Source organism: Stegostoma tigrinum, chromosome 11, assembly GCF_030684315.1.
Source record: "Stegostoma tigrinum isolate sSteTig4 chromosome 11, sSteTig4.hap1, whole genome shotgun sequence".
In the NCBI taxonomy this organism is placed as follows: domain Eukaryota; kingdom Metazoa; phylum Chordata; class Chondrichthyes; order Orectolobiformes; family Stegostomatidae; genus Stegostoma; species Stegostoma tigrinum.
In genome coordinates, this window is record NC_081364.1 from 11137468 (window position 1) to 11158298 (window position 20831).

At 44.7% G+C, this 20831-nt stretch overlaps 1 protein-coding gene across 10 annotated transcripts in view; it reads right to left on the minus strand.

The window, feature by feature from the left end:
* Window positions 1–3419: 3419 nt before the first annotated feature.
* The window catches only part of sema3b (sema domain, immunoglobulin domain (Ig), short basic domain, secreted, (semaphorin) 3B), a 414455-nt gene continuing 397043 nt past the window's right edge, over window positions 3420–20831 (minus strand). For all 10 annotated transcript variants that reach the window (XM_048547716.2, XM_059649747.1, XM_059649746.1 and 7 more), the window contains 3 exons: window positions 19744–19799; window positions 13388–13527; window positions 3420–10375 (listed from right to left, as the gene is read on the minus strand). In XM_048547716.2, the coding sequence (XP_048403673.1) occupies window positions 9920–10375; window positions 13388–13527; window positions 19744–19799 (652 nt within the window). In that variant the 3' untranslated portion in view covers window positions 3420–9919. The remainder of the gene's footprint in view (window positions 10376–13387; window positions 13528–19743; window positions 19800–20831) is intronic.

Below are 20831 nucleotides of genomic sequence, written 5' to 3' on the forward strand. Positions count from 1 at the left end.
AAATTCGACCTTCCAAAATGCATCACCTCGCATTTATCCAGGTTGAACTCCATCTGCCACCTCTCGGCCCATCTCTGCATCCTGTCAATGTCCCGCTGCAGCCTACAACAGCCCTCTACACTGTCAACGACACCTCCGACCTTTGTGTCGTCTGCAAACTTGCTGACCCATCCTTCAATTCCCTCGTCCAAGTCATTAATAAAAATTACAAACAGTAGAGGCCCAAGGACAGAGCCCTGTGGAACTCCACTCACCACTGACTTCCAGGCAGAATATTTTCCTTCTACTACCACTCGCTGTCTTCTGTTGGCCAGCCAATTCTGTATCCAAGCAGCCAAGTTCCCCTGTATCCCATTCCTCCTGACCTTCTGAATGAGCCTACCATGGGGAACCTTATCAAATGCCTTACTGAAGTCCATATACACCACATCCACAGCTCGACCCTCATCAACCTTTCTAGTCACATCCTCAAAAAACTCGATAAGGTTTGTAAGGCATGACCATATCAATCCAAATAATTGTCTTTGTATGAGAGGAATTGGTCGAAGGAATTTAAATGCACTGAATGGGTTTGAAAATGATAGAGCTTCACTTTGAGTGAAGTTATCTTTAGACACTTAACTCTTCTTTCACAATACGCACTGATGTAGCAGCTGGTGGATACCACTGCTTCATAGTGACCAAATGTGTAGCAAGTGCTGTTGCTTGAGGTTCAGAGTTGATGAGCTGGTGTCTGAGCTTTGAACGTATCAGGGAGAGGGAGAGTTATCTGAATGCTGTGTTTCAGGATGCAGCCATACACATGAGATTAACTGCCTCAGATTCGGTCAGTGGTCAGGGACAGGAAGGTGTGACTATGAGTGACAGAGGTAGAGCGATCCAGGATGGCACGATGGCTCAGTGGTTAGCACTGCTGCCTCACAGTGCCAGGGACCCGGGTTCGATTCCACCTTCGGGCGACTGTCTGTGTGGAGCTTGCACATTCTCCCCGTGTCTGTGGAGGTTCCCTCTGGGTGCTCCGGTTTCCTCCCACAGCCCAAAGATGCGCAGGCTAGGTGCGTTGTCCATGCTAAATTGCCCATAGTGTTCAGGGACATGGAGATGAGGGGTTAGGTCTGGGTGGGGTGCTCTGTGTGGACTTGTTGGGCTGAAGGGCCTGCAGGGATTCTATGAAAAGGTAGTGCTGAAGGAAACTCAGCCTTTGAGCCACCTAACAGGTTTGAGATTCTTGTTTCCCTGTGGATGAGAGTGGGGACTGTAGGGAGGATGAGCAAACTGACCACAGCACCATGGTACAGAGAGCCATTTAAGAGGCGTGAGAAAAGAGAAATGTAGTTGTAACCATGGATAGGAAAGCCAGGGAAATAAACTGTGTCCTTTGGGGCCAGGAGTGAGAATCCTGAAGGTCTGATCGCCTGCCTGATGCCCAAGTTCAAGATATCTAACCTGGACTGCAGAGGAACTGGGAGGAGGAGAGGAAAGATCCCATTGTTGTGTTCCATATAGGCACCAGTGATATCAGCTGAAAGATGGAAGAAGGTTCTGCTGAGGAATTAAGAGCAGCTAGGCACTAAATTAGAAAGCAGAATCAAAAAGGTAACAATCCCCAGATTACTACTGGAGCCATGGGTAAACTGGCACAGGATCAACAAGATTAAAGAGATATACACACAGGGTTCAGAGAGCGGTGTGGGAGAAGTGAGTTTGAATTTATGGCACATTCATCAGCATACGTCTGATCTTTTTAATTCACTTGTGGCTATTGGGTGTTGCTGGCTGGACCCAGCATTTCTAGCCGATTCCTAGTTGCCCTTGAGAAGGTGGTGGGGGGCTGCTTTCTTGAACCGCTGCAGTCCTCCTGCTGTGGATTGACCCACAATGCCCTTCGGGAGGGAATTCCTGGATTTTGACTAAGCGACGGTGAAGGAACAGTGATATATTTCCACATCAGGATGGTGAGTGACTTGGAGGGGAACTTGTATGTATCCCATATCTTTTTGTTCCCATGGTGTTACTCAGCAACAGGCTGGACAGGTAGAACAGAGCAAGATCTCCAGAACGTTATTCTAAGCAGCTCTGCACTGGGCAATTTCTCATCACAGAGCTTCCGCTGGCACTCAATCAACCAATGGTCCTGGGCGCATTGTTGGAAGGGAGCATTTACTCCCATTCCCTTGTACTACAAAACTAGAAGATTATAGCATTACCCAGTAGGTGCTGTGTGATCTATCGCACCTTCTTGTTCACATTTATAAATCTTGGGCTTGCAATAACATTGATTCTAAGAAGGCTCCAATCCCATAAAAAATAGGAGCAGGAGTAGGCTATTTGGCCCTTCCAGTGTGCTACACCATGATCATGGCTGACCATCCAACTCAGTCCTCTCTTCCCCCATTCTCCCTACGCCCTTTGATCGTCTTCAGAACAGCCACTGTGCTCCCTCATCCACTTTCAGTGGCAGTGAATTCCACAGGGTCACCACTCTCTGAGTGAAGAGTTGTCTCCTCACTTCAGTCGAAAATGGTCTACTCCATATCCTTCGGTTGTCACCTCAGGTTCCAAACTCCCCAGACATTGAACAAGAGCAAAGTTGCTGGAAAAGCTCAGCAGGTCCGGCAGCATCTGTGGAGGAGAAAACAGAGTTAACCTTTCGGGTCCAGTGACCCTACCTCAGAACGGTTCTGAGGAAGGGTCACCGGACCTGAAACTTTAACTCTGTTTTCTCCTCCACAGATGCTGCCGGACCTGCTGAGCTTTTCCAGCAGCTTTGTTTTTGTTCCTGATTTACAGCATCCGCAGTTCTTTTGGTTTTTCCCCAGTCATTGGTATCATCCTCCCCTGCCTAGTTTTGTTAGGCATCTTGAGTTCTGCTTACTCATCACCATCATTTGATCCTGTGGACAGTTACAATAGGTTTCCAACAGACCTGCCTATCATTGCAATTAATGCATCATCTAGTAATTGGGTCCCATACCATGTTTGTCAACAATCCTTAGTGTTATTTTTATTGGCCTTTTTTCCAATCACTCACAGGATATTCTTATTAGTGACAATACCAACATTTATTGCCCATCCTTAAATCCCCTTGAAAAGCAGGCGGCGGACCACCTTCTTGACCAGAGCTGCATGGCTTCGGGGTTTATTTAACAGGGTAGTTAGGAGCCTCACTGCTGTTGACCTGGAGTCAAGTGTAAGGCGAGACCAGGTAAGCACGGCAGGTCTCCTTCCCCAAAGTGAACTCGCTGAGGTTTTACATCAATGCAGTCACACAAATGAAACTTATTTTATTTAATTCCAGATCGATTGAATTAGCGGAATTCGAAACCCCCCCAGCTGCCTTGCCCTGGATCATTAATCCAATGCTGCCTGCCTTGTGAATGTAGATTATAAACAAGTCAACATCAGATTTTTGTGTTGAGTGATATGATAAACCTTTATTAACAGAAACTTTAGACATTAATGCAAAATAATTAAAAACCACATCAGTCTGTACAGTATTGAAAAGGCACATGTATTGCTTAAACCACCATTCAACGAACCCAGGGGATATATTTCAGAGCCTGACTGTTTACATAATCTTTGGTTTAAGACAGTGAGCTCAGGCACAATATGGAAACGTATTAGTGAGCATTTTAGTATCATTCAATGATATCACCCTTAGACCCTTGTATATTAGTTAATGCTCTGTGAGTGAGTTAGGCCTATGGTGAGGTTAAACTACTACAAGCTGATTCTTATGCAATCATAGAATCCCTACAGCGTGGAAGCAGGCCATTTGGCCCATTGAGTCCACACCAACCATCCCACCCATCCCTGTAACCTTGCATTTCCCATGGCTAACCCACCCAGACTGCATATCCCTGGACACCTCAGGCAATTTAGCATGACCAATCCACCCAGCCTGCACATCTTTGGACTGTGGAAGGAAACTGGAGCACCCAGAGGAAACCCACGCAGACACGGGGAGAATGTGCAAACTCCACACAGGCAGTCACCCAAGGGTGGAATCGAAGTCGGGTCACTAGTGCTGTGAGGCTGCAGTGTTAGCCACTGAGCAACAATCCCACCCGAACGAATGAGGGAATGGACTTGTCTTTGATCAATGTCATATAACTGAAGAAAGTTGCACCCTCATCCAAGATTCTACTGTCCATAGACAATTGAAACAAGCCCCAACAAGAGCTGTTGTTAAAAAAAAATCTTGATAGCAAAGTACACAATTCTGTTAGGTTTCATAAGTAACACTAGTGAAACTCTAGTGAAGGCAAACAGGGGATGAGGCTGCAAGATCAAGATGTTTCAGTCGAGAGCAAACCACAGCATTTTGATGTGTATGAGACAGCGGACAGACCTCATTCGGGATGTATATCAGTTTTGGTCCCCTGTGATAATAAAACAATGGCTACAGAATGGGTTCAAATGTGGCACACAAAAATGGAGCAACAGGAAGTGTTCTGCCTCAGAACCAGCAGTTCTGGGCTGGAGTCCCACTCTAGGGTTTAATAGCCAAGGACGGTGGGTTCAAAACGTGACTAAACAGGTTGAATGTCACGCTGCACACTCCTTCCAATGGTTTGATCAGGAGAGGAACTCAGACAGCGAACACTTCAGTATTTTGCCAAAAACAATCATTGACCAACCCAACTGAAATGAAGGTCCATGCTTTCCGAAGTCCTCTTATGGCTTTACGTCTGCAGACAGGGAGCTACAGAGCTGGATTTACCAGTGTCAGCTAAACTCCAGGGATGTCTACGTTCTGGGCAATCCAATTGACATGTTCAAAGTAAGTACTTGCAAGTAAATCTGTTCAGAGATGTAATGACACATGGGATGCGTATGGGGGTTGAAGATGGGCCCTCAGACCCAGAGGCGGGGGTACCACCACAGGAGCCCTCCGTATGGCCAACAAAAAACATGAACATACAATAAATAAATGCACATATTGACAGGTTATTGCAAGTAAACAGATAGAGCAGAACCAGGGATCAAAGGTTAGCACAATACAAGGGCAGAACAAGGTTTCAATCTCAGGATGTTCTGGCTTTTCCCAGAGGATGGTAGACACCTGGAATTAGTTACCAGCTAGTGCTGTGAATGCTCATGTTCAAAAGAGAGTTGGACCTGTCCCTGCCTGGGGCAGAGCTCACAGCATCACCGAAGGCAGATGGAACCCTGAGTCAGATGAATCATGCATTACATCTGGGACTAGTTCGAGATACCTGCAGGGAGTAAGTCAGTCAATTTTCGGATTCACCCCATGCAAAGTTGGACTTGAATGTTTTTGAACCTGCTTTTTCTGTCTCATCTGGGAGATTATGTAGCCATTGGTGGATGGATAATTGTGAAGCGTAACACTTATATACACACACATCTCCTCACATGTAAGCAGTAGTAGGCCATTCAGCCCGCTAGTCCGTACTATCATTCAATAAGGTCATGCCTGCTTCAGTTGTGGCCTCAAATCCACGTCCTGCCAAATTCCAATAATTGATTCAGACGTGAATGAGGAGCAGGAAGAAGAATGCATCAGGATGTTTGGAATTCAATGGGTCAGACTTTATCCCCTCTCTGTCCATCGTTTTTATTCAATTACCACACTGTTTTTGGGGAGATCAGATAGCTCAGTAGTTTAGAATATTGTCTGGCCTCTGAGGCAATCTCTAGATATAGAGTAAAGCTAGGCAGCTAGACAGGAACTATAAAACCATTGTTCAAGGATGAAGCTTGAGGTTAAATAAAGAATAGTAGATGTGACAGTGTCCAAGAACGTTATCCTACAACATCGAGGTTCAACTGTAGATGGAAGAGAAAGTTTATCGACTTCCAATGAGGATTTAATAATGCAGTGAGTAACACAAGTACTCTCACTATTTTTCCAAGACTCATGCCCTAAGTAAATATTGAGGGATTAGACTAAAACAGTGACAGCCAGCTGCTTCCAAATACTTGATCAAACTGGTCAGTTCGTTTGAACTTCAATGTTTCTTTTGACCCTAAGCTTTGCTTCAACGTTCTCATCATAGTGTCTGATTATTTCCACATCCACAACATAACATTTAAGATAGAGTTGAGGAGGAATTTCTTCTCCCTAAAGGTAGTGAACCTGTGGAATTCAGATGGCTATTGAAGCTGGGTCACATTCCAGCTGAGATAGAAAGATCTTCAATCAGTCGGGAAATTAAGAGTTTTGGGGAAAAGGCAAGAAATTGGAATGGCGGATGATCAAATCAGCCATCATCTCATTGAATGGCAGAGCAGACTTGATGGGCTGAATGGCCTACTTTTGTTCCTATGTCTTATGATCATTCATCTCTGTGCCCAGCTCTCCAACCATTTCCATCATATGGAAATCTCGTTCTCATGTTTCCGCTACAGTCAGGTTGTCTTCAGCATAAATCCTCTTCACTGGCCTCCTGGGTTTCAATCCACACAAATTCCACCCAATTCAAAGCTGTGCCACCTGTGTCCCACCAGTTTCTCTTGATCTACCGCCACCCCCCCCCCCCCAGTCGTCAATCTCTTCTACGGATCTCTATCCCAATCCCCCAGTCTACGATCACTGCACCAACAGCTCCAGTGTCCTATCTCTATCCCGTGCACTTACGTCTTCTGATTTCTGCACCTTTTTCAAACCCCACGCCCTCTGCTCTAGTAATGATGGTGCAGCCATCTTGGTCCCCAATTCCTCTCCATAAAATCTGCCATCTGCTCCTAGAAATACCCTTTAAACTGCTTTGTTAAACTTATTCCTCATTGCAACACATTCAAGTCTTGTTATTTCTGACCCATGACTGACATATAACCTGGTTGAGCTTTCATGTGATGTCTAATCAATTACCTCAAAAGTGGAGGAATTCCACTTAACACAAATTGGCAGCCAATTCCAAAACTCATTCTTCCACAGACCATCCATGACACCACCACAAACAGTGCAGTGAAATGGTTCTTCAGCACATTTTAAAATCTCTGTTACCTGCCCACCTCCTTTCCATTTGGCAACCATATAACCAGAAGTAACACCTGTCACTAATTTTGAGTAAACTATGTTCTGGGTAAACCAATTTCTCACCAAATACATTTTGCATTTAACCATAGAATTCATATCACAAAATAATTAACGGTGAATAAAACTATTGAGATAGATTCTAAAAAAATCCCATACCCCAGCATCTTATATCCAACTAGTTTCATTCTGTCTCTAGTTCTACTTTAAGTTAAATCTCAGGAGTAATGTCCAGACACAGTGTACACAGCCACACAGAGAGAGAGAGAGAGAGAGAGAGAGAGGGAAAGCACAAGTGTTATATGGAGAGTGCGAAGAGGTGGGGGTTTGGGGAGTGTGTAAATGGCGGGGGGGGTGTAAATTTAAATAGAGAAAGGTAGATACAGAGAGAGAGAGAGAGATAGATACAGAGAGAGAGGGAACCAGGCAGATAGGGATAGAGAGAGCTATCTATAGAGAGAGATGGAGAGGCAGAGGTAATGAAAGACAGAGAGAGAGAGTGATAGATATAGAGATATAGATAGAGAGAGAAAGAGAAAGAAAAAGACAAGAGTTAGAAAGAGACATGGAGACAAGAAATCCGAAAAGTGTTCTGAAGTAGTCATATTGGACTCAAAATGTTAACTGTTTCTCTGTCCGCAGATGCTGCCAGACCTGCTGAGTTTCTCCAGCCTTCTCTGTGTTTGGTTCAGATTTCCAGCATCCACAGAATTTTGCCTTGACACAAAGAAATCTATCGGATAAAATGGCCTCTCTTCTTCCCTCTTCATTTCTGAAATCAAAATGCCAACACTTCTTCCAGTTCCCTGAGAGTGAGAGACAGAAACAGAAATAGGTTGACAGAGAGAAAGAGTGACAGAGTGTGTCACATTGGAGACAAACACAGGCAGACAGACATAAATAGACAGAAAGGAAAGGCTGAGAGGACTTTGGTTAAAAACTGATTAATAACCAAACACGGTTTAATTTTTAACCTCATTATTCAATATATCTTGTTACCAACCACCATAACTATTTTTCTAAGAGTTCTGGTTACTCCTTTATTCCCAAGTTTCATTTTGGCTGAAAGCTATGTTTTCGTGGCTGCTTTTTTTTTTTCAGAATCCAAGACTGAATTGTGCCCCTTCATCTCATCAGAAAAGATTCCAGCAAACGCTGCATCCGTATCTGAGCCCTGACTCACAGTCCACGTCTCCTTCTTGCTTCTTATTAACATCTCCCACCTCTCACCCCATTCTCAGCAACTTGCGTCCAACTCCTTTCTGCCCACAGTTCGAGCCGGCAAGTAGACATCAAGAAACAGACTGCTCACATCACATGTTTTAGCCGTGCCTCTGACCTCATATTTCCTTAATTTAGTTAATTTTCAGTACCTTTGTGTACATTCTGACACGACTTTAACTCGGCCCCTGTTCATCTAACTGTCATGTGCACACGTCGTAAACCTAAGCTTTAGTGATCAATATAGTTTATTGGAAATTTTCAACAGTGACAATTTAGTACCTTAATGCATAATACAAAGAGTCCCTCACAGATAATACGGTACTCATCATTACATCTCGACAGTCATTGCCTGGCTCCTAATGGAAAGTCTGCAACGTTTCGGTTGCAATTATTTTTCTGGATGGGCTGAAATTTTGGATTCACCAATGGGGACGATTGTACATGAGTAACTGTTGAATTTTTGACCTTGCTTCTGACGCCAAACGTGTCATCCACCCTGTATTCTGTGCTGGTTACTTGTTTGATGAGACCCCACACCCCGTGCCTCCCCCACCCCCATCCCCTCTTTAAGCGCTGGCGAGACATAATTGGATTCTTAAATGAGAAAGGTATCAGGAGTGCTCTTGACTTTGACTAATCCTTCCATGAAGTCACCACTGTTGCGTTTCAACTCAAAGGATCAGGTGTGTAAAGGCTCATTCTCTTTTTCATTCCGAGTGTCAGGCCCAAGTAATTTTCAAGGCACTTTCTAGGAAGTATTTTCTTGTGCGTGTATTTCTTGACTGTTAATGCACTGTACATTCATTGGGAGCAGACGCATCTAATGTCCAGAGTATGGAGTGAAGGACTGAGCAAAGTTTTGCGACTGTACAATGCAATCCAAGCTTACACAAATGAGATGCGTGAAGTGTAGCAGCATGTCACTTAGGCACCAACACCTTACTATAGGGTCAAACCTAAAGAAAAAGAAGGGAAAGTTTTGCCAGAGCACCACTTCCTTTAGGAGCTCTCCAAATTCTCAATTAACCCTTTCTCAGCCCATACATATCCAAACCTAAACAAATGTGTGGGTTGTCTTGTCTACCATTTGGAGCTTAACTCAAACTGACGTTGGAGGCAGCAATGCCAAATAAACATTAATATGTGCCAGGGGCACGGAAACAAGAGTGTTTGGCTTCCATTGTGTGGATGTTTCGCCAACTTTCCTGTTCACTATGTCGCCTTCATTGGTAGGATTTGCGTAGGTTGAGCCTCAAAGGGTTAAAAATTCTTGGCCAGCCAGCAAGCCCTTATCCCCACAAATGCCAGCCTCCAGGCTCTCTGGGCAATGTTCTTGACAATTACTAGAAAGAGGAGGAAGACTCTCCCAAGGCACAAGATGCATTCATTGTGAAGCCCAAAAGGGACAGAACCAGGCTCCCACATCCTAAGGGGTTGCTGGCTATCCTGATAAGCCCTAGTACTTATTACTGCTATCCATAGCCTTAAATATGAGAAGTAATTCCTAACACACTAGAATGTAAAGTGATGGATGTTAGTGTCATAGTGGTTTCAATAGCGAGAGGACTCGGTCACTCTTGTAAACGTTGTGCAGGGAAGGTCGGTGCTAGGCACACCCGCTGGACATCACTTCAGTCTTTTCCATCGCTCCTAGGATTGTTCCATCAACGGGTTTCTCCTTTTGGCCAACAATCACTGCACGACGGCGCTGCGGGGAGCCCGCTCGGCGCGCGGCAGCTCGTGCGTTCGCCGGTTGCGGCCTTTCCGCGCCTCCTGCAGGTGCTTCCACTTGGTCTGGAGGTGACGGCTGGGCGTGCGCTTGTGTTTGGGCTGTTTGCTCCTGCGCTTCCACACCTGCTCGCAGATCTCGTCCACCGTCTTGAGGCTGGGGTGGTCGACCAGCTGCAGGAAGTCCCGGTACCACACCTTCTGATTGGGGAAGGAGGAGGAGCTCGGTGGCGACACTGGCTCTTTGTGGAGGAGCACTTCTGCCTGCTCCAGCTTGATGACCTCCAGCGAGATGTGCAGGAGAGTCTGGGTGAAGTCCAGCTCCATGGCATGGCAAAAGAAGGAGCCCGCATTCTTGCGCTGGATGCTCCTCAGCAACAAACCACGGTCAGTTTTTATGATGTTGTCATCCAAATGAACCTGTAAGTAACAAAATACGCAGCGTGAGTGGTGAACATTGACACAGAACCAACGTGGCACCAGAGAAGTTTCACCCAAATATGGTAATAGGCAGATCGCTCCTTTGGAAAACCAGCACAGACAAAGAGGGCTGAATGGCCTCCTCCTCTGCCGGATTATCCTCAGAAGTAACATGAAGAGGATTCAGATCTATAGGAAATCAAAGTGGTTACTAACAGATGTTGCGATACATGCTCTCTCCTGACCAATCACTGGCACTCCCAATTGCTGAAACCAGATTTCCAGGCAACAAGCCATTCTTAATATTCTCCAGTAAGCTTGTTTGGGGCTAACATGACATCTCTGGAGCAATTGGGACTTGAACCCAGGTGTCCTGGCTCAGAGGCAAGGAAGCTATCACTGCATCACAGTGCCCCTTACTGAGAGATTCCAAATTGTGGTTAGTTACCACCTGCCCAATAATGATGGACACATAGAAATGATTTAATGACATTTTAAATATACCCAAGTGAGGGGTATTGCTTAGTGAAGCACCTAGAGCTACCTAAAAAGGGAGAATGCCTACACACTATGGGAATATAAATGTGGCATACTACAAATCAGCCTGTTATTAAGAACATAATGGGCATCGACTTTCATTTTTGACCAATGTTTCACAATAGCGACCTGAACGCATGTGTAACTGAGAGATATGGTCGAAACATGCAAAGGAAAACGCACAGGCAAAGGGAAAATGAAGTTTAGTAGAGAAGAATGAGGGGAATACTGCAACTTATGAGAAGAGCTGGAGAAAAGGCATGAATAAAAGATAGAACAGGAGAGACAAATGATGGATGGATAGAACGGGTAAGAGAGATTAGAAGGAAAACAGAGCAAAAAAAAGAGACAAAGATAGTAATTGAGAGTGAAAGTGAAAAATCAAATTAGAGATTAAGTGAAGTGGAGAGTAAGAACTAGAAAAACAGATAAAATCTATGCAGAAGCTTCAATGTAACTCAAGAATGATAAGTGACACGTGAACATGGCACAAGGACTTTAGCAAAACAAATGTGAGCTTATCCATTTTGGACCGATAAAGGATAGATCAGGATATTTTCTACAAGGCACAAAGTTAAATACAATGGATGTCCAACACGATTTGGGGGTTCAGTTGCATAGATCTTTAAGGTGCTCCAATCAGATGCGGGAAATAGTCAAGAAGCAGATGGAATGCTAGTCTTCATTTCCAAAGGCTTGGAGGATAAGGTTGTAGAAGTTATGCTGCTAGTTACACCAAATCCCACCTAGACCCCATGTGGCGTACTGTGAGCAGAGCTGGGCATCACACACCTGGGAAGGATGTTTTGGCCCTGAAGGGAGTTCAACACAGGTTTATGAGGACGATTCCTGGACTTCAGGGGTTAAGTTATGAGGAGAGATTAGTCAAATTAGGCCTTTGTTCTCTACAACTTAAAAGGTTAAGGGGTGATCTAAGCGAGGTCTTCAGGATTTTAACAGGGAAAGACAAGGTAGGTAAACTATTTCCACTGGTTGAATATTATGGAAATAGGGGCATTGTCTGAGAATTAGTGCCAGGCCACACACTACAGATGTTCTACATGCAAAGAATAGTGGAGGTTTAGAACTCTCTCCCTCAAATTGCAGTCGATGCTAATTCAATTGCTAATCTTAAATCTGAGAAAGGCAATTTTTATAAGCAAGGGTATCAAGGGATATGGGCCCAAGGCAAGATGGACTTATGCAACAGATCGGCCTTGATCTTACTGAATGGCGGGGCAGGCCTGAGGGGCCGAATGGCCTACTCCTGTAACTATGTTCGTAAGAGAGAACGAGCCATGAGGAATTTATAAATAACTGCTTGGAGGTCATGTGTGAATGACATAGAACATAAAACAATACAGCGCAGAACAGACCCTTCGGCCCTCGATGTTGCGCCGACCTGTGAACTAATCTAAGCCCCTCCCCCTACACTATCCCATCATTATCCATATGCTTATCCAAGGACTGTTTAAATGCCCCTAATGTGGATGAGTTAACTACATTGGCAGACAGGGCGCTCCACGCCCTTATCACTCTCTGACATCTGTCTTAAATCTATCACCCCTCAATTTGTAGCAATGTCCCCTCGTACAAGCTGACGTCATCATCCTCGGAAAAAGACTCTCACTGTCCACCCTATCTAATCCTCTGATCATCTTGTATGTCTCTATTAAATCCCCTCTTAGCCTCCTTCTCTCCAATGAAAACAGACCCAAGTCCCTCAGCCTTTCTTCATAGTGCCTGTGCTCCAGACCAGGCAACATCCTGGTAAATCTCCTCTGCACCTTTTCCAATGCTTCCACATCCTTGGAACTCAGCAGAAAATCTGCCGCATTCATGTAGCACCGTTCACAACCACCAGCGGTCACCGAGTGTTGTACACTGAACTACGTACTGTTTGAAGTGTAGTCACTGTAACCATGCAGAAAATACAGGAGTCAATTTGCACACTGCAAGACTCAATAATTAGCAATGTGAATGAGACCAGATAATCTCGTTTTTATGATGTTGATTGAGCAGGAACTATTGGCGCCATTATGAGAGATAGCCTCTTCTCTTGTCTGAAACACTACCATGGGATGCTCTACATTCATCTGAGAAAGATAATGGAGTTTCACCAAAAGACCACCGCCTTGGATTCCTCAGTACTGCCCTGGAGTGTCAGCCTCAATTATTGAGCTTAAGTCCTGATATGAAACTATTCCAAAACCTTGTTACTCAAAGGAGAGGGTGTTACAAACTGAAAAGCAGCAGAAACTAGGAGATTGGGAAACATTTGAAATTCTACTGGATTGCATTCAGTAAATGGGGATGTGTTTTCATATCTAGGAGCATAAATTCACACACATGGGATTGAAGTAATGTAGCACACGGGTCAAAATTGAAATCAGCTTGTTGGGATGTCAGGTTGGCTTTTGTGTAAAAACATGCAGAATATTTTCCCATTTGTTGATCCTTGGGAATTGTGTGTACCTCATCTCTTGGACCTCCTGTGCGTTTCTGGAATGTCCAGGTGACCTGAGCTTGTAGGGATTTAGGGATGCACTCCAGAAATGTACTGCTGCCCTCAACTCCATACAGCTTCTTCTCTGTGACCCTGTGACGGTGACGATCTGTTTAAAAACAAAGATTACGCAGGTGGAGTTAAAGCAGCAAAACAATGGAATCGAATCAGCTTGCGTCACACTGAATTAAAGAATCACGGGTTTGTCACAACACAAGGACATTCACCCATTAAGTTTATCTCAACTCTTTTAAAGAAACACAAATCAGTTAGTGTCGTTTCCTTACTTCTGCATTTCATTGCTGTTTGCTTTCGTTTCAGACATTACTCCAAGCTTTGAAATGCTGCAGTTATACAAAACCCCAGTTAGACCTTGCTTGGAGCACAGTCAGCAGATCTGGGCAGCACACCTTATCAAAAATATATTGGCCTCAGAGAGAGTACAATGTGGGTTTACAAGAATACCTGGACTTCAGGGGTTTAGTTATGATGAGAAATAACACAAATGAGGCCATCTTTCTCTCAAACTTATCGTAGATCATCGAATCGCTAGAGTGTGGAAACAGGCCCTTCGGCCCAACAAGTCCACAGAGACCCTCAGAGCATCCCACCCAGACCCTTCCCCCTATAACCCACCTAATCTACACATTATGGGCAATTTAACATGACCAACCCACCAAACCTGCACATCTTTGGACTGTGGGAGGAAACCGGAGCACCCGGAGGAAACCCACACAGACACGGGGAAAATGTGAAAACTCCACACAGACAGCCATCCGAGGCTGGAATTGAACCCGGGTCCCTCGCGCTGTGAGGCAGCAGTGTTAACCACTGAGCCACTGTGCTTCCACAGTGCTGAATGTCCTACTCATGTTCCTGTCTTTCCATATTCCAAAATCTATTTTCGATTCTGTTTCCAGTACCCGACCAGTGCATTCCACATAATAATCACTTATTGTGGAAAGACATTCTTTGCTCATGCCATCTCTTGTTCTTTTGCCAGTCAGCTTGAATTTGTGCCCTCTAAATATTGGTCCATCAGCGACTGGAAAATACTATCTTCTCCTTTGTTCTTGTGAACCATTCATGGTTTTAAAGAGCTCTATTAAATATCCTCTGAGCCCTTCCCTGTTTGTAGAGCCACTCCTCTGTATCCTTTACAGATTCATCAAGTGTTTCATAAAGTATGGAATCCAGAATTAGTCATAGTGCTCCAACAGCAGTCAGAGAGAGTTGTAAAGATTTCAAACTTCCTGCTTTTTGTACCATGCCGAGTCCTTTTTAAAGCCTGGCACCTCATTAACAGTATTCCTAAGGTGTTATTATTGAAGGAGTCCAGCAAAGGTTCACCAGACTGATTCCTGGGATGACAGGATACGAGGAAAGACTGGATCAACTGGGCTGGTACTTGCTGGAATTTAGAAGAATGAGGGGCGGGGGGCGTGGGATCTCAGACAAGCACGTAAAATCCTGATGAGTCTAGACAGGCTAGATGTTTCCAATGTTGGGGAAGTCCAGAACCCGGGGTCACAGTCTAAGAATAAAGGGTGAGCCATTCAATACTGAGATGAGGAAGAACATCTTCACTTTGAGAGTTGTGAACCTGTGAAAAATCTCTACCAAAGAAAGCTATTGGGACCAGTTCATTAGATATACTCAAGGTGGGCTCGATGTGGCCCTGGAAGATATAGGGGTCTAGGAGTGTGGAGAGAAAGCGGGAATGGGATACTGAGATTGCATGATCAGCCATGAATGGTGGTGTAGGCAGAAAGGGCCGAATGACCTACTCCTGCACCTGTTTTCTATGAATCTATAGACGGGATCTTTAGGATCTCCCTTATCATGGATCCCAATGGCTCAGTTAAAGCTGCAGGAAGAGTGGCAAAGACCACCGCCGTAAAGTGGAAAATGGTCTGGAGCAGGGTCACCAAGACCTGCTTTGCTAACCTTATCTGTAATGCACACAGTGGTGTTCAGCACTGGCAGTAAAAGGTTGCAGCAACTGAAATGGACCTGAGGGTCCTGTGGTGCAGTGTGGTAGTGCCCTTCTCTCTGAACCAGAAGCTGTGGGTTTAAGTCCCACTTGTCAGTCAAGGAGGGAGTATCAAATTGTCAATCCTTTCTACGCATGCTAACTATAGATCCCTGGTTAGCTGTGCGACAGTAAAAGTGTACATTGCCAAAGTAATTCAGACTCCGTCATAGGCTATTTTTCCCCCTTTATTCGTTCACAGGATGAGGGCACTGCTGACCAACCAGCATTTATTGCCTGTCCAGCGGTTAAGAGTCAACCACATTGCTGTGGGTCTGGAGTCACATGTAGGCCAGACCAGGTGAGGATGGCAGTTTCCTTCCCTAAAGGACATTAGTGAACCAAATGGGATTTTCCGAACATTTGACCATGGGTTCATGGTCTTCGTTAGACTCTTAGTTCCAGGCATTTATTGAATTCAAATTCCACCATCTGCCATAGCAGGATTCAAACTTGGGTCCCCAGAACATTATCTGGGTCTCCGGATTAACAGTCCCAGCGATAACTCCATTAGGCCATCACCTCCCCTAGCTGGTCTGAGTCAAATTGGTGCTAAAAGCAGGGCTTTCAGTTGGTATCCTGGCAGGAATTTGAGAACTGCCTCCTTACCCTACTGATGGTGGGGATCATGATTAGAATCCCATTTAGGCAGGGAATGAGAATTGGTTTAAAAAGCTTGGTGTCTGGCTAGAAAGGGGTGAATCTGGTGGAAAGGAGAAATCAGTCAGTTTGCACTTACAAGCCACATTTTGGAATTCCCAAATATGTGGATGGTAAATATGCACCAGCCTGACGAATTCCCCATCAACCTTTAATGAAGACAAATCAAACTTAACATTGAGAAACTCATGCAGTCACGTGTTTTCACTCAACACAATCTTATTCATCATCAATATTCATAAACGCTAACGTTGGGCTTCGTGCCTGGTGAGGTTGCAAAGAATTCCTGCATAATTCCAAGGCTTTTGGATCAACATTGACCTTTAGCACAGACTGACCCTTTGGAAGAAGGCTCAGCTGAACAGGATGTTTACTCATTCCAAAGTACCTAGAGGTTATCAGTGGAGGTTTCACCTCCAACACTCCAAGACTCAAACAAACAGCTCTGCCAATCATCCAACCCAAACTTTGGGTCCGCTACGTGGATGACACCTTTGTCATCACGAAACAAAACAAACTAGAGGAAACCTTCAAGACCATCAATAATGCCCTTTACCGGCATAACATTCACAAAAGAGGAGGAAAACAACAATAAACTGCCATTCCTAGATGTCACAGTGGAGCGAACAGTCAATGGGGAACTTCAAACCAGCGTCTACAGGAAAACAACACATACGGACCAAATACTGAACTACAGGAGCAACCATCCCAACACCCACAAACAAAGCTGCATTAGAACATTATTCCAACGAGCCACCACACACTGCAGCACAGAGGAACTACGCAGAGCAGAGGAAAATCACCTATACAGCGTATTCAAAAAGAACGGGTAGCCAATGAACACAGTCCGCCGATTCCTCAGCAATAAACCCAAACAAACAGACAAAACGGGCTCAGAAACCATAACCACTCTCCCCTACATCAAAGACATTTCGCAAATGACTGCCAGACTACTCGGACCTCTTGGCATCAGGGTAGCCCACAAACCCACCAACACACTAAAACAGCAGCTAATGAACTTAAAAGACCCTATACAGACAACAAGCAAAACGAACGTCATCTACAAAATACCTTGCAAGAACTGTGACAAACACTACATTGGACAAACTGGCAGAAAGCTAGTCACCAGGATACATGAACATCAACTAGCCACAAAACGACATGACCCACTGTCACTCGTATCCTTACATACAGATGAGGAAGGACACCACTTTCATTGGGACAACACATCCATCCTAGAACAAGCCAAACAGAGACACGCACGAGAATTTCTAGAAGCATGGCATTCCAACCGGAACTTCATCAACAAACACATTGATTTGGAGCCCATCTACCATCCTCTGAGAAAAAGAGCAGGAAATGACATCACCAACACAGAAATAACCCAAGGAAACCTAAACAGATAAATAGAAAGCGGGACATAACACCAGCACTTCATCGGAGGCTCACTGATGATGTTACCTAGAATGGTGACGAAACGTCTGAAAACTAACCTTCCAGCTCAGCGAGCAAACTCACATCCAGGAGGTTTCACTTTCAGTCACGATGGGCTGAAGAGCCTTCTTCTCTGTCATCATGACCCTTTGAATCCATATCATCATCCCAAAGAACCACAGGGAATCACAGAATTTTACAGTACAGAAGGAGGCCATTCAACTCATCGTGTCTATACCAGCTCCCAAATGAGCTTCCCAGCTAGTCCCACTCTCCAGCCATGTCTCCATAGCCCTTTAAATTCATCCCTTTCACATATGCATTCAGCTCTCTTTTGAAACCTTCAATGGAATCCGCCTCCAGTACTCTCCCAGGCAGCACATTCCATATCCTGACCAATTCACTGAGTAAAGAAGATGCTCCTCGTCTCACTTCTAGCTCTCTTGCTGACAATCTTGAAATTGCGACCCCTAGCTACCAACATACCAACCAATGGAAACAGAATATCCTTCTTAACCCTGTCAAAACTGTTCATAATTTTGAACACCTCAATAAGATCAGTTCTTAATCTTCTCTGCTCCTAGGAGAATAAGCCCGATTCCTCTAATCTTTCCTTAGTGATTAAAACGCATCATTCCTGGTATCAGTCTAGTACATCTCTTCTGCACTCCCTGTAAGGCTTTAACATCCGTCATTAAATAAGATCTCCAGGACTCGACAAAATACTCTAAGTGTGGTCTGACCAATGATTTGCAGAGGTGTAGTGTCGCTTCCTAGCTTTTATACTCTACATCTGTTTATAAAGACAAGGATCCGATAAACCTTCTTAATATCTGTTGCAACTTGCCTGGTCACCTTCAGAAAATTGTGTGCACGAATCCCAAGGTCCCTCTGCTCCTGTACTCCCCTCAAAGTTGTACCCTTGACCCTGTATTGCCTCTGCATGCTTCTTCTACCAAAATGCATTAACGTTATATTTCTCTGCATTCAGTTTCATCTGTCGGGTGTCTGCCCATTTGGCCAATTTGTCAACATCCCTCTGAAGTCACTCAGCATCATCCTCACAACTTAGTACTCTCCCCAGCTTAGTACCATCTGCAAATTTAGAACATTTGTCATCAACATCCCTTATAGCAGACTCTCTTGTCAGGTGCATGGACAGGAGACTCTGCAGCATGAGCTCAGAGTGGCATTAAAGATAGTAGGAGCTGCTGATGCTAGAGTCTGAGATAACACAGCGTGGAGCTGGATGAACAAAGCAGGCCGGGCAGCATCAGAGGAGCAGGAAAGCTGACATTTCAGGTCTGGACTCTTCTTCAGAAAAGCATGGATATCTCAGAGTGGTTGCAATATATGGTCAAAGGGAGAGTGAGAAGTCAGCAGAATGACACAATTAGGGAAATGGTTGAGGCCTTGCAGGGCGAATGTAGTGAGTTATGTTGAAGTTTCAAGACCAGAACCTCAAAAGGCAATAATCTCTGGATTATTCCTGGTGCCAAGTGCTATTGAGAGTAGGAATAAGAAGATAGGGCAGATAAATTTTGGCTGAGGAGACGGTGCAGTGGGCAAAGATTCAGATTTTTGGATCATTGGGATCTCTTCTGGTCAGAAAAGGCCTGTTCAAAAGGCTTGGCTTTCACCTGAACAGTTCACTATACCCTGTGCATTTACACAGATACAACTTAACCATACCCATCTCTTTCTTACCCTTTGGAAGACAATCATTTCTTTGTTCGCTGACAATGCTCAAACCTTCCCTCATTTCCTCTTCCCCATTCCGCATCTCTCTTTTGACCTCTCTGGTGCTGTGTCCAAAAGTAGGCCCTTGTTAGTCATTCCATCCCCCTGCCTTACAAGTTCAAATCCACCCCCACTTAGTCTCACAACCGGGGATTGGCCCTCTCTGCTCAGTAGCAGCCAATTTACACACAGCAAACAGCAAACACGATCAAATTGAATCACAGATGTTTACAGCGTGGAAACAGACCCTTGTCCATGTCACCCTGTTTTCACAATTAATCTAGCCCCATTCGCCTGCATTCAGTCCCCATCCCTTCATACTTATCCCATCTATGTATCTGTACAAATGTTAATCTTTGAGCAATGTTGATTGAGGGATAAATATTAGCTAGGGAGGAATCCCAACAAAATGTTGAGCACCGATGTGGAACAAAAGGATCGATATTGATATAAACGTACCTCCTGAGCAAAGCGTATGGGGGTCTCCGTTCCTCACATCTTGACGTCGAAATCGCCTGTGAAGGTACACAAATATTAGGAAGGCTTGGCCTGTTGTATACTGAAGCTCCTCACCTAATTCATTACAATCTGAGATGCAATGACTGTTACGTTGGAAAATGGTGAAGCCAGTTTTCCCACATGATCTCACAGACAACTTAATGCATAATTGATCATCTCAGGATTGGTGGTCAGAGGGAGCAGTGGGAATTGTTGCCAGGCCAAAAGGACGACCCCCTCCGCTTCTTCCAAAAACACCACAGGATCAGAACAGTCCATCTTCACCATCAACCAGACCAAAACGAACCCCACACAGTGGGATCCCTCAGTGCTGCATTTATTTTGTGTAGTTTAACTTTGAAATGAGTCTCCAGCACTCAAATCTGCATCAATAACTGAGGCAATCTCATACGTTGCAGCAGTGAAAATGTTTTTTTATACAATACAGCCCCTGGGGTTGGGGCCTGGTTCCTTTTATCAGTCTGTTTGTAAATCACAGTTGTAGAGTCATACAGCACAGAGACAGACCCTTTGGTCCAACTCGTCCATGCCAGCCAAGTTTCCCCAAATAAACTAGTCCTATTTGCCTGCGTTTGGCCCATATCCCTCTCAACCTTACCTATCCATGTACCTGTCCAAATGCCTTTTAAATATTGTAACTAACCCTGCATCTACCACTTCCTCTGGCAGTTCATTTCATATACGAACCACCCACCATGTGAAAATGTTGCCCCTCAAGTCCCGTTTAAGTTCTTCCCCACTCACCTTAAAAATATGCCCTCTAGTTTGGTACTCTCCTACCCTAAGAAAAAAATGTTCGTTATTTCCCTTACCTCTGCCCCTTATGATTTTATAAGCCTCCTGTCTCCAGTGAAAAATGCCCCCAGCCTCTCCTTATAACTCAAAGCCTCCATTCCCAGCAACATCTGGTAAATCTTATCTGCACCCGCTTTAATTTATCAATAGCCCTCCTATGGCAGGGCGACCAGAATTGTACACAGTACTCCAGAAGTGGCCTCACCAATGCCCTGCACAGCCGCAGCATGATG